The 23,874-nt window shown below is 30.0% G+C and overlaps 1 protein-coding gene across 1 annotated transcript in view; it reads left to right on the top strand.

The window, feature by feature from the left end:
• Nucleotides 1–22,058, top strand: part of LOC105330818 (uncharacterized) — a 480,842-nt gene extending 458,784 nt beyond the window's left edge. The window contains exons 2-6 of the mRNA XM_066074054.1: nt 18,824–18,937; nt 19,593–19,672; nt 20,512–20,605; nt 21,352–21,467; nt 21,825–22,058. Of these exons, the coding sequence (XP_065930126.1) occupies nt 18,829–18,937; nt 19,593–19,672; nt 20,512–20,605; nt 21,352–21,467; nt 21,825–21,989 (564 nt within the window). The 5' untranslated portion in view covers nt 18,824–18,828 and the 3' untranslated portion in view covers nt 21,990–22,058. The remainder of the gene's footprint in view (nt 1–18,823; nt 18,938–19,592; nt 19,673–20,511; nt 20,606–21,351; nt 21,468–21,824) is intronic.
• The last annotated feature ends 1,816 nt before the right edge of the window (nt 22,059–23,874 follow it).

Here is a 23,874-nt window from a genome sequence, read left to right as displayed (position 1 = left end):
GCCTATATGCAAATGTGTACGCATCTCGCAGTGAAATAAACCCGTGGTTAGAGGTGACATGGTCGGGGACAATAACAATTTGGAGAATAATAATCTACAATCGTGTAGAGTGTTGTGGTAAGTAATAAAAAAGATGGCACCACCGAAAGCTAAAAATTTAATTTTCAATATTTTTGAAAAATCAAAATCAAGAAATTATAAAGATATGCACTCAATAGTAAACTAAGTTCAATTGACTTTCATCATGTTTTGACTTTAAGAAAAAGACGCAACATCGACGAATTATTTCATCCGATAAACTATACGCTACATTTTTCTCTAAAATTACAAATGCATATTCGACAATGGTGGAAGAACCTCATTTACTAATATTTTCGAGTTGATCCCAGTTAGACTTTGTCATTGTTGTATTTCTTGATTACAAACATTGTAACCTAGTTCAATCTCTTTGACACTTGGACAATTTGTCTTATATTATATTGAAAAGTACCATTTACGGACTTGCAAACTACATAAGATATTTTAAATTTTACTATTTGCGACTTAAATCAAATATATTTTGTAAGGACACTATTTTTTTTTAATCATTTGCCAACATTATGATTTCGATTTAGAAATAACCTTATCTAATATCATAATGTACATAAATGCACATGCATATGAATCAAAAATATACTGATATATATATATATATATATATATATATATATATATATATATATATATATATATATATATATATATATATATATATATCCTTTAATTTTAACAGGTTCCCGTTTGGTCAATTTAAAAGCCACATACCAAAACAAAGGGATTATCGGCATTTGTGGATTTTATCCCGGTCTCTTGTCACGTGACGGTGATATCATTCTGTTCTACTGCCTACCGGATGCGTATGCTACTTCAGTAAAACTTCAAATCCAATCAAAGGCAGAAGAAACAAATATACTCAATTTGTGTGAGGTTGAAATTTATAAGAAAACATAAATCCAACCTTTTGTAAATCTTGAATTTTATTATCTATTCTCATGAAATAATATTATTGCTCTTAGTTTCTCAGATATATTTTTTTTTAGTTATATTCGTTCATTGGTTTGATAGTTCAGATATCTTAAGCATTATCACTAAACTTATCTTTTTCTATTTTTACATGTTTCCCAGGAGATTTATAAAATTTGTTTCAGTAGAAATCAATAAAGCGTTTCGGTATTTTAAAAAATCGATCTCTCGCAAATTTATCTGTTCAATTTGTTTGAAGGATAACACAAGAGGTCGTTTTAAAACTTCGAAAGATTATACGACTTTAGTTATTGACAAATAATTGAAGTTCCTTTTTAGACGTCATTGTAAATATAGTAATCGTAGATTATATGTTTTAAGTTTTTTAATCCATAGTTCTTTCGCTTTCTTTGGTTTTAATCGGACTGAAAACTGTACCTGTATGTATACATGTATATGTAACCAAGTAAGAACGTTCATCTCTATGTTTGTCTTTTGATAATGAGATAATGACTTTTAAGGTGCATGTCTAATGCATTCTTTTTATTATTATTTATATACCGATTTAAAGTATAATTATTTCGTAATAAGTAAAGGTATCTTTAACAATTTCAGGGATTTGTAACTCATCTTTAAAAAATGAACAAAAAGGAAAAATTATTTAATTTTTCTTCTACTTTAGATATATTCATATCGGTGCATATTGTACGGTATCATATTGCTTTATACAGAACACGGATTTACTCATGTTTTGAAATGATAAATTAATTTCATTGAATATATGTACAAAATAGAACATTAACAAATTGTATCTAATGGTGTTGAGAAAATCTTTGAATTGAGAAACCTATTATAACATTGGCCTTTGACCTCAGTGATATATTATCATTAAAAAAATCCAACACTTCGAGTTTTTTGGGAGTTGATTTTAATCAACTCTTCTATGCACTTACTCGGGCAAAGCAAAAGTGAAACAGTGTTTGGACCTAAGCACAAATCAATACCGCTGACACCACTTAGTTCTTGAAAATAATCGATAAATTCGATGATATGTATTCTGAAGCATTGTTTTTCAAGAACACTTATTTATTAATATTCATGAAAATATTAAGATTTTAAATTGTACAAACAGTTTAGATACTTTTTAAAGTCGTATGTATTCCTACGCTAGAGTTCAATGTAGTCTCGTTCAACCAGACGCTTGGCTGTCTCCGTTAATATCCGACAAAATGGAGTCTCTCTTGCTTGTCGGAGATAACGGAGACAGCCGAGCGTTTGGTTTAAAAAAGACATGAGTTCAATCTTGCCTAGATCCATACAATTTTTCAGAAATATTTCTATTACTGACACTACTTGTCATGCGAAATCACATATCGTTCATTTTGAATAAATGATAATCGATTAAATCAACACCCGTCAGTACTTCAATACTTTGATTATTCTTTAAACAGATTGTGACAGCACATAACAGGACATGAAACACACATAATTTTGCCCCGATTGTGACATATTCAGAACATTTAAGAAACGTTTCAGAAATATGGAACTCATTGACGTTTGCATAAATTCTATTTAAAAATAAGATACCATCTAAAACTTCATAAATGCAACAACTGGGCATTAGTTGTTCCCATGTTTGAGGTAATGTATTTAAATATTTGTCAACGTATCTTTACATTCTTACTTTCCCCTTCCAATTATTTTTGGTGCAGATTGTTTAGCCATTAACAACGATTAAACATTTAGCTGTGTATACTGCAAAATCTGCACTGAGGTTATATTCTCCATAAGATTGATAATATTTGGGTTAATAAATCACTTATTTATAATTGTTAAATTATCAACTTATCAACTTCGGTAATAAATGTTATAATTTCGGTTTGTTTAATTTTTTTTACAATTATGTTACATGTTACAATTTTATCTAGTCATGAATACTGTTGAATCATCAAAATTCGTGGTGGCTCAATTTTTGTGGTTTTCGTGGGTAGCCCTCCCCTATGAATTTACATCCTCAACGAAAAGAAATTTAGAATGAGTTAATCTTTTTAATGAAACTGAAAACCGAGGCATCCACAAAATTACATCCCAATGAATAAGCAAAAAACATACAATCCACGAAAATTGTTCCCCACGAATTTAAATGATTCTACAGTATGCTATTATAATAAACAATCTGTTTTTATATATTCATTAAATATATATATCCTCCAATGATTCTTTGACTATGACCTGTTTGTGTTGCTTTAGCATGATATGTTCCATTCACCATTGATACAACAGTATTAAACTCAATGGCTCCCGTAAAATGTAAATCCGGGTTTGCCTACCTATTTTACAAAAATACGCATTTTTGTGCAGCAATATTTTCAGCGAATACAAATATACCGGTCCGTAACACATCCTGATTTTTTTTTAATAAAAGATAAACAGATTAATAACAAAAAAGAAAAAAATATTGATCTTCCCCAGCTTTAATTTTGCCTACCCATTTTACCAAGACTCGTAAAATGGGTAAACAAACCCGGGTCGACATTTTACGGCTTCGTGGTCTTATGTCAGAAAAAAATTACTAATAGATGTTTAATTCCATACTTCTAAATCGAGGTTCTTTCATGAAAGCAGCCATGACGTATATTTTAAAAGAAGAAACTTAATAATTCATGTTTATTCCATACTTCTAAAACGAGGTTCTTTAATTAAAGCAGCCGTGACGTATGATAAACGGGTCGATCTGACAAGGATGAATTTGTTTGTTGTGCAACAGGTTTCGTGCGAAGGGAATATTTGAAACGTGCCGACTTTGCGAAGTAAATTTAGGTTAAATATTTCAATGCATTGACAGTTTTCACATTTAACGTTGGTGTTAGCTTGTTTTGATTTTCGTTTTGTTTTAATTATTTATGCTTTATAACCTGGGAACTATTGCCTGTATTTTGTAATTTTTACGTATCAAATCAAACAGCGATTCTGTTAATCAGACAGTTGAATTTTACCTGCGCAAATTAAACAAAATCTGAAGTTTTAAAAAGTACTAATTTAAAATGCAAGTCATTCGATCGGTAATTTGGTATCATCTTTTGCGTAATGGTAGATTAATGCAATATGTTTTGTTGAGATGCTCGGCATTTTCTCAAGTTTATTAAGTTTAAATAGAGTTTAATATCGCTGACGGAAATTTATGTAGGTATATCAATGTACATTGTATATGATTCATTTTGAAAAATAAATTGTGTTCTTTATTTGTTAAAGTGCAAGTTTCATGTGTTTAATTGTTTACAAGTTCTATTTACTAACCACATTCGAGTGTTAAGCTTCGAATCATAAGCAAAATACAGAGCTTTGCTCACAATTCTGTGTTTGTACACAGATCTGATTCCATTTTCCCCCCATTTTAAATGCTGAATAGGAAATACCAAGTTAAAAATCTTAAGCTTATTGAATAAACTCATGTGAACAAAATATGACTCAAACCTAGCAGAATTGTGAGCTCTGTATCTTGCTTATAATTCTACGGTTGACGCTGAAATTTTGCTTAATCGTAAGAAATGTCTCGCTAAACGTTAAATACTTGTACAAAAATTAAAGGATGATATGCTGCAATTATTTTCTGAGGGCCCCTCTTTATACAATTAATTATGTGAAATCTACATCAATTTTGATAGTTTTTCAGACACGAATAAAGACGACATCGTTAAAATAGTTTCTACAGTTTTGACACATTTCTGTTACGGGATAAAGGCATTATCGCTAATCCTTAGAAAATATTACACCGGAAAATTATCCGTTTTGTAGCCATTTGTTTTTCTTTTAAGAAAGATGAAAATAATGGGCGGGTCTTAGTTAAATAAAGTGAAATGCCTTTCAATACATTGATTTTTAAAACTCTTTAACATGTCACGTGACACCATTTTTCATCCCGGTGTATTCATCTATCAAGTGTAAGTAAGGTTATAAAAGTCACACGAGTTTACGCCAGGTAAAGAACAGTCGTTTACATTTGTAATGATAATGGGGAAGACAAATTAAATTTTTGAACGTTTTTAATTTGAGGAATTGAGCGCATAGAAGTACAATTTTCTTCTTCACATCTATGGGATTTTTTTTTTCAAATAAAAAAAACAATAACTATCATAATACATATATTTTTTAAATACAATAACTAGTAAGTAGTTGAGGAAGAATATGTACCTATATGCTCTCATACATTTTGATTGTTTTATAAAGTGTGGGAGAGGGAAGGGGGCAGAACGAAAATATAGGGAACTGGAGGTTAACAGTTTACCCCTATCAAATGTTTAGTTTTACATCTTGCATAGGATTATCTTTTTCTCGGTAAAAATAGTATTCCATAGAGGTAAGATGTCAAAGATGACGTGTATGCAAAAAAGTGTAAAATTCGAATACTTTAAAATATTAAATTTTTTGTTATTCTACCGAGGGGCCATATTGCACAATATGTTTTGAACGCCCATTTAAAGTCATAGTTGCTCAAGGTAAAACACTTTTTAACGATCACGTGGTACCATGGTACAACAGCTTCAAAGAGAGACTCAGTTCAAAAGTATAGATATAATTCCGTAGTAAAAACATTCATTTGATATAGATATTCAGCATTGTTTTCTTTAAAAGAAACAATTAATGAAATGACCATAATATTTAGGATTATTAAACTCGGAGTTGCCTTAACCTACCTGCGCAGAGGACACCGTGTTTCATCGTACGAAAAAAAGAAACAAATTAAAAATCAAGAAAGTGTTTTAAAATAAATCACCTTTAATTTTCGAGCACAACGTTAAAATCATTTTGCGCAATACTTACTTTCATTTTAAAATTTATTTTCTAAATATCGCTGGTATTAAATTATATCTGCCCATACAATTGATGACAGATTCTGTCTGTTTATATACTTATCAGGAATTTGCAAATTCTTTGGTTTGTTATGTTAAAAAAACGCCACATTGCGAACCGGTTGCTAACTTTCATTGACTGAATGCCCATCATAATGTGACCTTGTTTTAAAATTTAAAATAATACTTTAAAACAAAATAGCAAGCATAACCAATAGTCATATCTAGTATGTAAACTTTATTGAATCTAGAGATCTGATGATAAAATGCTGAAACAAATTATAAACAATTTATGAATACACGATATTACATGAAAAAAAAAAAATTAAATTTTAGCCTTTCACACAATAATGCATATGTATATCATAGCTGTAATAGGAAATATATTGGCTATAATTAAGATTCACAAATTCCAAGAAAGTGCACCCGGTATTGAAGTAGCCCAGGAGAAGTTATGGAATGTAGGTTATAAGTGGAAAAATTTAATTGAAAAATTAAACTACGCTTTATAGGAGTAATGTGTACTTAATAGAAGACCAGATTAATATTAAATTAATTATATAAATGATAAAGGTACATCGATACGTTAACACGAGAAAATATGGCGCCTACAACCTACTGCAACAGTCATTACGAGGGTGTTTTATGTTTTATTTTATAAACATGTCATGGCAAAAACAACATAAAAAATGAATATTTTAGACATGTAGATGCATATAATGCATGTACTTACAATTTGAGGGGACAAGGATGTAACATGGAAATGTGATAAGAATGAAATTGTGTAGCACTGTTGCGGGACTGCACGTACACAATGTGAAACCATGAACATAGAAGTGTTCCACACAAAGAGGAATAACTCTCTGACTGTATAGAAAAAACATGGTCAAGAAAGATAATTGTTACTTCTACTACATAGATATTTATTTACGTTACCGTTAATCAAAAGAGATTAATTGAAATGATGGAAATATCATTGTTATCCTTAGCCTATCAATGCTTAAAACAAATATAAATTGACCGGTCAATATTTTTCGGACTAACTAATATCTTAATCATTTACAATTAGTCGATGTAGATATATATAAGGAGAGTATCATGCTGATTACAATTAGATACAATTACAGCCTTCTGATGGGTAAAAAATCTTGGATTTATATGCATTACTGACCGACATTGATATATTTTTATTACATTACACTTATGATTATTGTACTTTTATTACTATATTACACTCAGTAAAGCATGTAAAAGCATGTAAATACAAGATTTTTGCATATGCGATACAATTAACTTTAAAATACCTGTATTAGTCTCAAGAGCTGATACTGATTCTTCAGGGCAGATGATATTTTAAAAATACGATATTAAGTTAACAAAAGAATTGTCAGTAGTTTTAATTTCAGTAAGTTAATTATTGTCAATAACAAATAGAAAGTCGGTATGGGAATTTTAAGACCATGTTAATTTAAAATATACGTTAACACTAACCTGAAAGTTGAACATATTACATCCTAAAGGTTTGACATTTAATATCTGGAATAATAAAAATTGACATGAAAAATCAGTGTTTTATAAATAAGTTTAACGTTAAATTAATTTTAAAAAATAAATAAAAACTGCTTCATTATTTTGATCATTTTAAACAAGTAATTTAAAAATTTAACATTTATGTCAAAAAGGGAGGAAATGCCCCTTTTTGAAAATGACCGCATTTTTTAGTGTTTTGAATGTTACTGCGTATTTTCCAGGACGATTTAGTGAGTACGACACTCTAAGGATTCGGCACATGGAGCTCCTGTGGACAAGAGATGCTACACCCGAATAGAAAGTACTTGATATTCAGTAATAATTCAAGTCCTATTAAATTATTCTTGAGTCCTTTAGGCAGAAACGTATTCAAATTAATAATTATCAAACACGAAAGGATACATTGTCTTTTACTGTGGTCCTTTAAATGGTATGGTTTTAACAAGATGTAGTTTCCCACACGAGAAGGCTAAAACGAATCCAAAATATACATATAACATCTGATTGTTTTTAAAGGTAAAAAAAAAGTATTTTATAAGAGATTGTCATTTCAGATCAATCATGACTCTGATAGTTTTTTTAATTGACCCGACCTAGCAAGTAATGAGTGTGACGCTCCTACTCATTTCTGTTAAACGGGTGGGTTCTGTCAAATTAGTATCGAAGGCCAATGTACTTAGGGAGACCTCGACGATTGTTATTACCTGTAATTAAATGAAATCATAAACAATAAATATTTTCTATTCTTCGATAAAACATTACTACATACGCACAGTTTTATTCTGTTATACCATATAAATATAAATAAACTAGTAGACTAATTGTTCATGGAAAAAAATAAAAGGGAAAGTCTTCCCACCACTAATTTTTCCTCTTTCTTCTTTGAGATCTATTCAGGAAATCCTGAAATTGAAAATAATAGTTCTCTTCTCTGCAATCTGAGGACCCTTGGATCTTGGATCCGAAGGATAGAGATTTATCCGTACGCTTTGTCAATTTATCGCTTGTTACTACAGACAAGGTGAAAAATGTTTAGTTATGTTGTAGATTTGATGATAATAGAACGAAAAGCAGATTGCCATTGATCGTTTCATCCGTATTGGATACCCAATATTAAGATGCGTAATAAATATATAGACACTCAGTGGTTGGTCAAGATGACGGTATTTGTTTACCAAGAAATACACAAAATCAGTGCTGCTTTTAATTAAAATAAATTAACGCACTTGAAAAAATGTTTAGAGTTTAGTCGAAATAATTGAAACTTTAACGTACAATAAATCGCTGTTTTAAACCTCTTTAGTTAATGGGATATATCTAAAAAGAATCCAATGTCTGTTCAGCTACCTTGATAAATATTTTCTCGATTAGAATTATTTTTCTTTTATCATACATGGAAGCTTATGTAGTTTGACAATTTACACACAAATAATGACTCGAGAAACTGCATTTTTCTTTTTTTGTGTGTGCAGCAAAGTTACTTCTATTTTAGAACATTGAGCTTTGCAAGAAACGAAACTGATTTATATATGTATATATTGATCATAAAGATCAATGTATAACATATTTCATTTGGCTTAAATTGCCAATGCTTATTAACAAGCATGATATGAAGATAGGATGCGATAGTTATGTTAATTAAAAACAATATGATCGTTTTAAGATCGTTTAGTTAGACTATTGGAAACCAAAGACGCCAGGATACTGTTCATATTTTAAATTGAAATGCAGACCCCAAGAAAGTCACACATAGTAACACAAGGTATATTGATATTAGCTTATCATTATTTATGTACTTTCCTCTTTTGCCTACAGCTTAATCTGAATTTTAAGCATAATCCTGCTTATAAACTAATATCAATAATAATTAATTAATATAAAAGTTTTGAGGTTCGATAATTATCAGATTTCAACAAATCTACCTGTTCATTCATTGAATTATTCTTTCACAAAATAACCTACGAGTGTCAATCAAAAAATACGAAGACTCTTACTATAGCTATTTTACTTAACGTCATATTATTACTTAATTTGGTAGACATAATTAATAAATATTTTCAAATAGTTAGAAAAAAAAATAGATATATGTCTTTATTTCTAAGAACTATTCAAAATTTAATCCTGCTAAAATTAGGTCACGGCGCACGGTCAAAACTTGTTATATCAACAATAAACCATAAAATAGAGAAATCTTTCTACAAATTGGACTTTAAACCAAAGAATACTGAAACCTCAAAGTAAGTATTGTCTTGCTATTTTATGTTCCAAACATTGATGAGATATATTGTTTCGTTGAACGAATATCGGTTAATAAAGACAGATAGTCCTGTTTAAAATTGACTAAAAAAGTTAACGTCACCGACGTCACGACGCAATGAAAGATAAAAACAATATGAAGTAAGCTCGGCAAAAAACCTATACAAATAGTACAAATAATCAATTATGCAAATCATATATTCAAAAATTATTTGCACAGATGTATTTGACGGTAATGCATTTTATGGGTGTGGCAGTAACTGTATTTTGGACATCAACTAGCCCGAAAAAGAAAATAGTAGAATATATGTATTTGGTCAAAAGAATGTGTAACGTCATTCGACGTGCACGGTTTTCATATTCAAAACGAAGAGACATGAGGTAAAAAAAAACCTGTAAACTCCCAAAAACTAACTTATGATTTTCGAACAAATGTGAACAAATAAGATTGCAAGTACTATAGTGTTGTATTTAGTTGTAAGGTTAAAAACACAAGAAGCTCAGCGTGATATAAAGATTGGGTATTTCTATTAACTGTACGTGCGTCATTTTTACGTGATGATTTGAATGTTACCGTGCGCCGTGGTGACGAAACATGTTGTTTTTAAAGTTGGATAATAGGAATACCTTTTCATCGAATGAAATGAAACTTTGTGAACCAATAAAAGAAATGTTACTGCATAAAATAATATGTTAGATGTAATTTTATGAAAAACATATGATAGACAGCTACATTGTCTTCGTATTTTTTGATTGACCCTCGTACTTATGATAATAACTACTTTTTTTCATACACCTACCAATCATTCACTTCCTAACAAAAAAGTCTGCAATAAAGTACCATCATAATCCAAATCAACCCTGTTTATTCAATTAATCTTTCACCAAACAACGTAAGTTCAAAGGACTCTCTGACTGATCATATATTACCTTAGTCACTTAAAACAAATACCATAATCAGCAAACCAGTGATCCTCTTTACACTCAGAAATGCCCAGCACCCAAATCAAAAGTTGCAGTCACACAGTGCGCTTTTTTTCTTATCCAATTGTCAATCAATGTTCCGAGGTAAGTCAATAAGAGTCATTTGAAAGAGAGTGAAAAAAGTGTGGCTTACTGTAGAAACCATACACATTGCAATTGGTTGATAGTCTTTCTCTGATCCAGATATGCATTAGCATTACATTCATAATGGTATTTGTAAATCTACATTTGTACAAGTTTTATGTACATGATTTGATAGTCTGTCTTTCTTTCTTTCTTTTTCTCTCGTAAATAACTGACATTTATTATACAAAACATCATGGTATTTATTTATATGAAACTATAAAAAAAGTTCTTGAGGTGGTCACGCGATACACTTTTACAATTACGATTTTCATTTCAAATCTAGATGTATTCAATATTTTTTTATCATAGGCGAGAAAGTCATTGTTACATAACAAATCTCAACAGACAGTCCATTAAAAAAAAAGACGTAAAAATTTAGTTTTTACTTTTTACTTTTAAAAATTGATATAGGTGATTACACGCTACGATTTTAGTTAATAGGAAATTGGTTGACAAAAATAGTATAGAAAATTGAATACAGATTTGTATCTTATGACTGCATTTATATAGATACTCTCTTAACTAAAGCTTTAAGCCTAAACTAGAATATGTTGTGTTTTTCCAAGCGAACGAACTAAAATACTGTATTGTCTAGATCAAACTTGTTCTACAGAGAGAAAAACAATCTCTTTTGTTGTAATTGTAGCTTATTTTGATAAATGAGATGTACTGGTATGTGCTTTTGGCATTTTATATTGTCAAATTTATCAAAGATAACAATCTATTCACGTTAGATTTGATTGATATACTGTTCGAAAGGGGTTTTTTATATTTTATTTCCAAAAGCAGCTTCAACAATATCTAATCTGTAAAAAAAATATTTAATATGAATACGTGAAAAAAATCATCATAAGTTTACCGAATTCCAATTTTGTAAATAAAAAAATTAAGAATTTTATTTTTTTCGTAGAAAATATTTTTTTTCTTTGTTCATATTTATTGTGAAACTATTAGGTCACTATATGGGGCGTTAAACGATTTAACTTCAACCCTAAAGAACATCATTGAATTATGTTTTTGACATTAGAAGTTATAAAAATGGGATTTAATTATTAGCAGTTTTTTTAATAAATGAAATATATTGGTAAGATGCCTTGCTTTGAATGATTTTAATTATCCATATTAATAGTAAAACTAATTCTATTCCCTAAATACACCCTTATGTGTACGGACAATGTTTAAAAAAAAGATGTTTTTCATTTAGAGCACTAAAATGACTCTTCATAATGGGTTCAGTTTATCATCAGTGGAAAGTAACGATTTACAAAAAGTTAAGCAACATAGAAGTTAATGTAATCTGTGACTAAATGATAATTTCCGTCATTAAATGCTAAAACAATGCCATAATAAGCCTGACATTTTCTTTATTTCATTTTTAGTTTTATGTCAGCAGTTAAAACAACATCCAGCACAATCCATACTAATTTGACTCTGACGGTCGCTAAAAATGTAAAAACAATACATCCTCTATATTTGCAGTGATTGGAACGCGTTTGTTCTAATCAAATTGCTCTATGATATGGTGGGTTTTTTTTTTTTACACCTGCAGCCCAAATATTCTTTAATGTATAATATTGATATTAAACGAAACTTGAACATCATTATTATTATAAAACTTAGTTTGGGATACTGTAGACGTACTTTTGTCCGTGTGGTATTAATTTACGCTATGAACGCGGGCACAAATTTTCCGCGGAATTTTTTCCCAGTGTACTTAAAGTGCATTATGGAATGACATTTTGAAATTGCATTACATGAATAAGGATAATCGGAAGTTACTACATTATGTCACACTTGCATTTTGCGTATACGTGTACCCAATGTATATCGTTTTTATCTATGCAAACTATCAAACAGATTTGTATTGAGAATTCACATAATAAATAATTTAATCTCCTAAAGATTTGAATTTTCTGTTAATTTACTTGCATGAAATTTAATCTTCTCTCATCTTGAGATAGCGGCACGTGTCAGGCATCAAATAGCCCCAAGCGGGTCTGTCGTTCAATGACCCAATTAATACACGCTAAGACCCGTGTTTTTACAGCAATTTTTAGATCTATTTGTGCTCTGACTTTTAATTGATAAAACTGATCAACGCATAATTTAAACGACATGTGGTGTTTCACAAGACGATTTTAGCTAGCGTCGTAACATATTGACGGCTAACTAATGACTACCGACCAGTGCCGATCGATAATTATTGTTCATTGTGAATAGTTCTTACAATTTAATTCCAAAGTTGGATAAATTCTAGGTAATGAAAATTGCTCAGAACTTAATTCAATGATAATTATTCAAATGATTTTTTTTCATTCAAAGAATCCGCGTAAATTTTTAACCGCGGATTAAATTGATATTGTGATTCCGCAAAATTATGACCCCGTGGAAAAAAATACGTGTACAGTATTCATTATTCTCAGTAAACTTTTAAACTTTTGATTGCTTTTTAATCTAAAGGCACAATTAAAATACAATCTACAAATGTTAATGGGATTAATAAACGAAACACATTGTAGGTGTATGGTTTTTTGTGTGATAAAGGAAGGAAGGCGAATTCAACACAATTTAATTGTTAAAATTATAAGACAGATGTTCAAGCATTATAAAATGATATATTCATTCATGTGGACTATTACAAAAAATGCAGTAAATCTCACTGTTTCACTTTCTCAGTAGAATTTCATAATTTCAAAATGAATTTTGTACATCATATAGAAAAAAAATAACGGACCTTTTCAAAATTTGTTAAATAGTTTAGATTATTATATCAACAATATATAGTAATCAGGTGTAGTCCTGTACTTTTGAAATTTAAATGTGCATTTGACACCATTTCACAACGTTTGTTATGAAAGAAATAAATGCGTATTGATTCCTAAAAAAATAGGGGAAAAAAGCTATAATGGGTTAACGGATTAGTTTTAGTAACAGCGGAACGGGCGCTTCGTGAGTTCAATTCTACGTGCATCTGTTGTTAATTGATGTCAGTTGGAAAGTAATTGCTATATATTTAGCCTTGAAAGATTGCCAAAGAAATAACCCTGTCCGATTCTTTAACATTGTTTTTATTACCGCACACCCTAGTCGATCACCGAAAACATTTCAGCCCGAGATCAAATCACACAGAATAAAGCAGGTTAAATAAAAAAACAATTCTTCCTTTAAATAATTCTGAAATATATCAGAAATACTTTTGATTCTGTTTTAAAAATGTTCGTAAAAATGAATTTTATTGCATACAATTTATTGTTTACGTAGGTATACACTCCGCGTGCGATTTAATATATTCTACATATTTGTAGATATTAGTAAATGTTACTTTTACTTAAGAACTTTGATAGGTTACAGTAATTTTTCATTTAAATATAGGTAGATATGTTACTTTGTTCTTAAGAACTTCGATCGATTACATTAATTTTTCATTTAAACTAAGAACAGATATGATTTACAAGTAATAGTGGTTGCATTTTATCTAAAAAAAATTTAGAAATCAGTATCATAGTATACTGCTGAGTAGGATTTTACATTTCTTGTTCGATAAATTATCTTATAGGGCGCACTAAAGGACTTGTAACTTTGAAATAATTTCTTTGTTTTTAAAAAGGGACGAAACGATAACATGTGTCACGAGAGGACAAACATGAAAACTGCAAAACTTGAACGAATAACATGATAGGATCAACGTATGATAGCATAGGATTAACGCACAATAGAATAATTCACACGCTCAATACGATAGGATTGTAAAAAAATAACGATACGGGTACTGTATGACTTTTGCAAGAAAAAAAGAGGGGAAAAAACGTATCATTTATCGCATCACGAATGATTTTTTATTACTGTCCGATCTAGATAGAAAAAAGGCAAACATTTTTGTCATGTAATACGAAACGTAAATTCCTTTTATTTTAATCACGAGGAATGAATTTCCACGTTAAATCGCGGGAAGCAGTCATCGCGGATTTCAAATTTTCGCCCTTGTTCAGGAAAGTTGTTTTGAGCTATATAAAATCATCACAAAATATTCGTGCTCGTTGCAAAACTGCCCAAAATCTCTGAGCAATAACTTCTGTAGCATAATTGGCTTCCTAGGACAAAATTTAACGAGAAATTTCTAGCATGGATTCTTACATGAATAACATTTCTAGCCATTGCTTTATATTTTGAAAACAATGATCTGCTTGAAAAAGATTTTCTTTTATTTGTTAAGTCTTCCTGAATTCTGGATGTGAACGTGTAGCATCCGAGATTACTAGAATATTTATGCAATGAAAACAAAAACTTAAGATTACCAAAGTTGCTTTTCTTTATATATTCTTTATATATTTTGAACCTATTCAAAAGATATCATTTAACAAAAAAGATGATGAAATCACCTTTTCGTGATCGTCTATTTAAGGAGTAAAAAATAATTCTTTGAGTATTATGAGGTGATAGTTTCATTCGGGGTGTGATCAAATCAAATAAAGCCGGAAGGGCTTTATGATAGATTTGATCACGCCTCGACCGAAATTATCACCTCATAATATTAAAAGAATTATTCCTTATTACTTATATTTATACAATTTTAAGCCATTGTACGATTAAATATTTAAATAGAAATAAGCAAACCCCGCTGGCGCCTCGATTTGGCGTCATTTGAAATTATGGGTTACATAGTACAAAATCGATACGTAATGCTATAACAGGAAAAGACACTGAAAAATGTAAATATATAAGGTTCATGGCTGGAGCAGATGCACAAATCGTTATACTTCCATTTTGGGCTAAACTGGTAATCAAAAACTTGCTTATCTCATAGAGAGGGGAACATTCTTTTTGTTTTTATATATCTGTAACAGTAATATTTATGACAAATTTAAGGTTTAAACTAGTTTTGCATTGGACAGGATGTAAGGTTATATTTCTAACGCAAAATGCTACATGCATCTTTTAGATAATGTTGAAATAATTTTAACGAAATAGTCTCTATTTAAAAAAAAAAACAATGCTTCGTAGATTATTAGGGATATCGCAAAACGACAGCTGTACTTGGATTAAATATAGCAATTCATGAAATATAATGTTTTCTAAACTCCGACAGGTAATGTGTTTGTGATCACGCACGATAAAAAAAAGGAAAACACACCGCAAAGCATTCTCACTGATTTACTCACGAACATGGAGACTAGTTTTAAGTTATGAGTTAATGTGTTGATTTAAAAGAGGTTTAATTCTGGTAGTATACATGTAGAAATACCCAAGACAAGAGATAACATAGACGATAGGTTAATAACAAGAAAGTGAAAATTATTTTTATAGGCATGACATGTACATATGGCTTTGAATAGGTGTAGCTCGTTCATTCAATTCGTAATATGGGTTATTTCAGTAGTTCATGTACAGGTTTAATTAAAGTTTCAATGTAAATCATATTTAAAGCCTTGGTGTATTTATCGATTATCAAAATCTGCTATTTGAAGTCATTTTGATCACTCTGGGTTTTTTTAACTATTAAAGTATATCTAAATTACCATATCTAAATACATTCAATAATCAACTGAAATACACATTATTAAATTTAATTGAAATGTTAGATACATGAACTTGATTATCAAATTACTAATGGTGTAGAAAATACAGAATTAGCTCTGTTTAAGTTTTTTTAAAAATACTTTTGATGTCTCCATTTACAAAGGTAAGCTGTTGTTTTTTTTTAAATATAGTAGAGATTGCAGATGAATGCTGTTTAGTGCAAACAAATTTGAAAAAAAAAAACTACGCTTCGAAATCTCATTCTTTGCTTTCCTTACTTTCACACTTTGTTGAATATTGATACTATATTTGCAAATGCAGAGTTTAAAACTATTACAAAGTTCAAAAAAAGTGCGTGTGATCTAGTTTTCAATATACTATATATAAATATATAGTTGATAAAAATCAAATTGCATAACTGCCGTTATTATAAGAATTAGTACTGGCCATTTCTAGTTTACTCAAGTCTTCAAAAGCGAAAAACACTATAAATGATAAAACGAGAGATATTGGGCAATTGTTCAACATAATAATCTCGGTGACATTTCGTGTAAACACCTACCTAGTTTTCTCATGATGATTATGGTATCATTAAAACAACTAGACAAATTAAACTTATGTCAGTTTCATTTTGTGGAGTTCGCTCATTAGAACCGTGAAATGCTATTTTTTTTACAAAACGTAGACACAAAATGGTTTATCAACAAATGCTCTATATCCTCTTAACTGACCAGACTCATACTTCTTAGTTATTTGTGAGATACATATACAACCTCGTATCTATCGCAGTCAGTCGCCTTGCTGATACTTAATAATTTAATTCTTTTTCAATGCATGTGCACGATAATGACTTAAAATTTTAGTGTAGATTCTTTAAAACGTCAACAAATACCAGGAATATCTAACCCATGACAACAAATCCCACATACCGATATCTATTTACAATCAACACATCATTCATTATTTATTTTCACTTCTGCTTTTTGTTTTGTCATTTTTTCTTTGCATTGTGAATTGTAGTATTCCTCCACTAGAACGATTTTTCTCTTCAACTATTTGATTTCAATACGTCAGTCAGTAGTTTTTGCAGTATTTAAATACGCGATCGTTATTAATGCGGAATCGGATGCCTTAGTTTTTGCCGCAATCCATTGACAGCATTCATAACTTTTATTCATCAAATTAAGTTAAAATCGATGTGATTCTTTAAAATTTTTTTGTCTGCGAAGAATATGTTCATCAAGACTAATATGAGTATAGGTTTACACGGTGTTCATATATATTGTAAATTTTAATGCATTTGAAAAAATAGACAATAAACAATCTTTGAGCTTCATTTAGCCTTAATCGTGTTATCTCAAAAATATTATCTACATGTAACTAGTAGTCTTTCGTTTTAGTATAAAAAAATTCAATTTATGAATACAATGATTTGATATCATACCGTTTATATGTTTTATTAATTTACAGAAAATAAACTGTTCTATGATAGAGTCATGCTGCCAATTTAATTTGTAACTTTTGCTTGTTACAAAATATTTTTAAGTCTTGTGAATTGAAACTGATTTCACACTTTAAAAGTGCAATATACTTATCCTTATAGTCCCTAAAAATTACAGTGTATAACTCCTTTCCTCTTCCTTTGTTGTCATTAAACATTAATTTTTTGCAATGACATCAAAATAATACATAATTACTTATATGCAACATCTGCACAAATAACACATCATTTTTATAATATATTATTGTGAGACAATTTGGACAGTTTAATGGGTTTTGACAATGCTTCAGGTGTTAATTTCTAGCAATCTAGCAGCTGTGTTCAAATCGTCATCAATTAAACAAGAGATGCACGTAAAACTCATTTAATTAAGCGCTGTTCACCTATCCGCTGATAGAAAAAAATGTACTTGTGGTAAACACATTAACTCTTAAATAACTACCATATCTAGACTTTGAGCCTTTTTTTATTAGAATTTCGGAAAAAAGATGATAAATGCAAAACAAATATCCTGTTTGATAGACTTAGAGCACCATGCTGTTCTATAGGTGACTATAGAAACTCTAATAGTTTGGGATGCAGTGGATTACATATTTTATAATGCATATATTTTATTGGACAAATGTGTTAAGATACCAGAATTTTTAAAAGCAATCGTCAAATTGGAAACGAGTATCTCAATGTTGTTTAAACATAGTACTTTAACATGAAAAATAATTATAATAAAAAATGTCAATGTTTAAATTCAACCTTTTTTTCTGTTTGACGAAAATTTATGAATCATGGGTACAGATTTATTCTATTTTTTTAACAAAAGACCTTTAACTTCTAATTTCGTCATAACTGCGCTAAACAGATGTTATCTTCGATTAGTTTGATATTATAAAATGCCTAAAGCACGTATCATTGCACCATATTTATCAAAATTAGTTACAATTACCACATAACAGATTGGTTTTATCTTGGGTACAACCTGTCCAATCCAGACACGTGTAAACAATATAAATTCACATCGGAAGATCCCATAATTCAGACTTCAGTTAGACTTTGTCGAAAATACACATGATGGTCTGGTTCAGGCTCGCAGCTTTTGTTGGGGCAGCATATCTTTGTCTTGGCTGTACGCCACTTCCGAGAGTCGATCAGGAAGATTACTGCTATGCTGATACTGGTATGTGTTTTGTTTTAAGTTACTTTAAGTTTAAGTCTCATTTATGCGGAAAACAGAAGATAGTGATTTTAACGTTAAAACGTACATCATATTTGAGTGGTATTTTGTTGTATATTTTTGTAAGAGAGTAAACAAATGGAATTTCAGTTTTTAATAGATTATTTTGTGAGAAAGTTAATGATTTATAGATGCTGGAATAGGGTAATACGTAGTAAAACATTACTTGTGGGAAATTGAATGAATGAATGAATGAAAGGTATTCAGAATAGGAATGGGGTAATATTAAATAATATGAAAATGTGGTAAATGTATAACAAATGTTGGTGCCCATATATTTATCAATTTCTTTTAAAACTACCAACAAGTACGTTTGAAAGGTAATTGAAGCAATTAAAAGCTTAAAATGTTTTGTAACTATAAATTTTTAGGACACATTTCATTGTGTCGGATATTTTTAAATGTATGCATCTAATTATGAATTGGTTTGTATATCCGAACAAATTTTCATTAGTTGATATCTAAAGATGTTTTAAAAAAGAACATCAGTATCTGTACAGAAAAAAATATTAATAAATATTTTGCAAAACACTTTCTTCATATTTGCATTGTTTATGCATCAATATTTGTCTGTGTTTGTTATATTTCAAAATCTTAGCATTCGTGGCTGAAATTACAAAGAAAAACATCGATGAGGTCGAAATTAGGTACGAGTATACTGTCCAGAAAATGTACAAGGTAAGGTTGATTTAAAAGTTTATCAGATCCAATCGATTATAATATCAAATATTTATTCCCCTCTGTGTCTTATGTAATAAAAAGTGATTTCAATGCGTATAATATACAAATGTTTAATGGAACTAAGAACAACATTGATTAAATTAGCTCCCCAAGAAACGAAGTAGTGCCCGACACGATATAGAGGGCAATATATTCGAACCAAAGAGTATAATTATACCAAATACGACATATATATATATATATATATATATATATATATATATATATATATATATATATATATATATATATATATATGATAATTTAAAATATCAATTGTGTCAACCTAATCAAATAAATTCTTGCCTTTATCTTTATGTTTTAAATAACCCTTTTAAATCGAGCTTAACATTTTTATAAACTAAAACTCAAAACACATATATAAAGGACGACTCGGCTGCTCATATACAACATAGTTTTTTTCAGTATATCCTATACACGTATACATGTAATTAACACTTTGTCCACCTTCATTCAACATTTTACAATATAGACATTTCTTTTAACACCAATATCACCAGTACACCAAACGGGGTGGATATGTGAGTAAAATTGAAACCTGTTACATTGCAAAGGTTCGATACTTAAAAAAACGGAAATTGAATAGAAAAAACAATGTCGTATAATTGATTTAAATCTAAAAATTAACTGAATACAAATATCACTATAAAACTATTTGATTATGACGTGTTTTTTTTTAATTCAACAAACATATGTAACGCAAAAAATCTCTAAATGCCACTTTTTTTAAATAACCAATTGTTGACGTCTCTTTCTGGGTCCTGCTGGTTTTATAGGGTGACACAGGAAGTAGGACACTTGTTGGATTTGGGGAAATGAACTCTTGTGGACCACAGAACCTAGAACCGAACACAGAGTACCTGATATACGGTAAGAGTAACATTATCAGTACGTCATTATAGAACCCTTTAGGTATTATTCAAAGCATACGTAGGCTCATATTTATATCTCACATACTGTTTGCATGTAACGTGTGTGGAAAGCTACTGCAGTTAAAGTATCGTGACAGACAAAGGGTACTGAACGGTTTGATGATGAGTTTTAACATGATGCCACCGACGTTGAACGTTGTTTATCAAATCAAAGTTTGGGCTTATGGCTTTTACAGTGGCTCTTATATTAACTTTAACCTACACATAGGATAATACAGTAATTTGGAGATATAAATTGCATTTTCAGACAAGTCAGGAAGTTAAAAAAACATAGATATAAGCATTTAATGCTTAGTTTTTTTATATCAATTGTCCTATAACACACCAGGCGGTGTAGGCAAATTATCATACCGAGCTAACGCGCGGTATTTAATTTGTCAGCACGGCCTGGTGTGTTATGGGACCAATAATTTCCAAAAATAAGTATTCAGTGCATAAATGTACTATGCATTCAATATTAACGGAACCATTTGCAAATAAATAAGTAGAAAATCTCAGTTACGCTTAGACTCTTTTCCTAAATTCATTTATTGAAAATCAAAAAAAAAAAAAAAACATTTTTCTTGTTCATAGAAATGTCTGAAGAATAATGGGAAAAAATGTTATTACATAGGGTAAGATCATTTTCCCTCTATAAAAAAACCCCAAAATTTTGCTTACAAAATGTTGGCGTATTTATTTCAGCAAAGGCAAATGATTTCGATTCAAATACTCTTCAAATCGTCGCATACAAAAATATGGATGACGTAAAGAACAAGGATATTGAAAGAATGGAGAAATTCTACGACTGTAGCTGTAAGGTAAGAACCCGAAAGGATTGTTTTGATATGTTTACATGACTTAACCGACTGGTAACAGAAATAATTATATTTGTTGTATACACTGTTCAAAACTTGATATAAGTTAATATGTGCAATCATTGACGAAAAGAGCATAATTTAGCTGTTGATATGCTTTTTTTCATCGAACAAGTAGAAAATAAATTTAATGTCGATTTAGTTTCACATAACTGAAGATAAACATTGTTTAAGCCGTCAAAATTTATCCTTAATGGTACAATTCTAACAAGGTAGATACAAAGTCCAAAATGTATGGTTTATATATGACTGTTTTGAAAGGAAAAGAAATACATCATTGATCGGTAATTGTCATTTCAGATCAATCATGACTACGATGCCTTCATAAATATGCCATCCAGCGGGTTACCTGAACCAGCAAGTAACGAGTGTAACGCCCCTTCTGATTTCTGCCCAAACAGTGGGTTCTGCAAAAAGAGTATCGAAGGCCAATGTACTTGGGGAAGCCTCGGCGATTGTTATTGATTGAGTACAAACAATTTGTATTGAATACATTGGATTCTCTAATAAAACATCCCTGAATGTACATTTTCACCTATTTCTAGTCTGTTGTCTATTATCGAATGACAAATAAAACGTCTTTTCTTAAGAAATTTTGACATAAAATTAAATCTAAACCACGTTTTAGTATTATTGGTATAAATACTGAAATAAGAACTGTAAAAATTTAGATCATATAACAGCACACATCTTCATAAAAGAGCAGACAACCATTTTGCGCTTCTGTTCCGTATCTGTGGAAAGCCGATAATATGCCGTAAAAGGACATTTACTTTGTCAAATTTCTCATGCTAGTAATGGGACACTTACCACAATACTTCTCCAAATTTTAAGCAGTTTTAAAAGTATGAATTTATGTAAAGTGCATTAAATCGATATTTCAAACTCGGAATATGTATGCATCGGTGTTACAGTTAAACGTATATTAATTTGTTTAAAAATAACAAGATAATGCTTATAAAGTATTGAACAATGTGCCGGATGATTATATTAATGCAAATGTGGCATGTTTGCACCAGCTTAAAGAGAAAGTACGGCGAATCTGGGTTTTTTTTTCAAATGCGACAAAAAATTCGGATCGGGTTCGGCAATGAAGTACTACAAATAAATGTTTAAACTTTCAGAAAATAACACATTTTAACATAAAATAGATCTAATTAGTTCAAAAAATTAATAATAACGTATAACCCATAAATATATACATCGCAACGTGTTGCGGAGTTCAACCTTCTATTCTTTTACGCATGCGTATCTACTATAATTAAAACACGTGCAGTGACTGCGAAGATTCTCCTGGACAGGTTTGTTGATAGAAATTTTGTCTTTTCTACTTCTCCCAGATAATAATTGTTCAAAGTTTTAGAACAACTAGAACTATTTTTTGCAAGCATGTATTTTGTGTTTTTATCACAGGAGTTGCTACAACTTATAAATCTTGGAAGTGGGGCCCCTTGAGGGGTTATTTGACATATTTATGTCTGTTTAGTTCAAAATGTTCTAAAATTGGTTAACCATTTATAAATTATCCAGAAAGAGATGTTGGTTCCGTTTAGAGAGTCCTTTTAACCACGTATTCCATAATGACCGTAGTCGGGCGAAGATCTTGTAGTTTTCAACATGTGTCAATTGCTGTCAATGGTACAAATAAACGATATAGGATTATTCCAGTTTCCACGACCCTTAAATTTCCGGAAGCTCATAATTACATTATAAGCATTAATATGGTATGTGAAAGGGATTATTATGTACTTCAATAGTCACAATCAACGAGATTTATTTTAATTTCCTATCGATTCCATGGGTAAATCTGAAGTGAAACAAACATGTGTTTTAAGCTGTAATGTCTCTTCAAGATGTTTCGTATAAATAAATTTATACCACATAATAGAAAATTGCCCAGAAAGTATATAAACCGTTGGTATTAATGTGTCCCACCTGACAAGTAAGATTTTAATATTTAAAGATCATTGTCCCATGAAAAAATAAAAAAATCCATAGGAGAAATAATTTTACCTCATGATATTACATGCATGAAAATTCTGAGGATTTTCAAAAATTCCTATTTTCTGTAGGATAAAAGTATTTCCTACATTAATTCATTCCATACAACAGGTGTTGTTAATATTAAGGTTTTCAATTGGATGCTTTAATTCTAGGAAAGTTTCCTTCAAATCCTTTCGAGATTTTTTTTCTGTTAGGAATTTCTAAAGCCCCTCTAGTATAATTGTCTTTCTTATGGGAAAAAAATTTCTTCCTCGGGATTTATATTCTAAAAGTACGTATTTAATAGGAAAAACTCATCAGCAATGGTCCATTACATTATATATTTGAATTGTTAGAAACATTAGAC

This window comes from Magallana gigas, chromosome 10 (genome assembly GCF_963853765.1).
Source record: "Magallana gigas chromosome 10, xbMagGiga1.1, whole genome shotgun sequence".
Taxonomy (NCBI): domain Eukaryota; kingdom Metazoa; phylum Mollusca; class Bivalvia; order Ostreida; family Ostreidae; genus Magallana; species Magallana gigas.
Note: the sequence above shows the minus strand (reverse complement) of the source record. Positions and strands in the feature narration are given on the sequence as shown.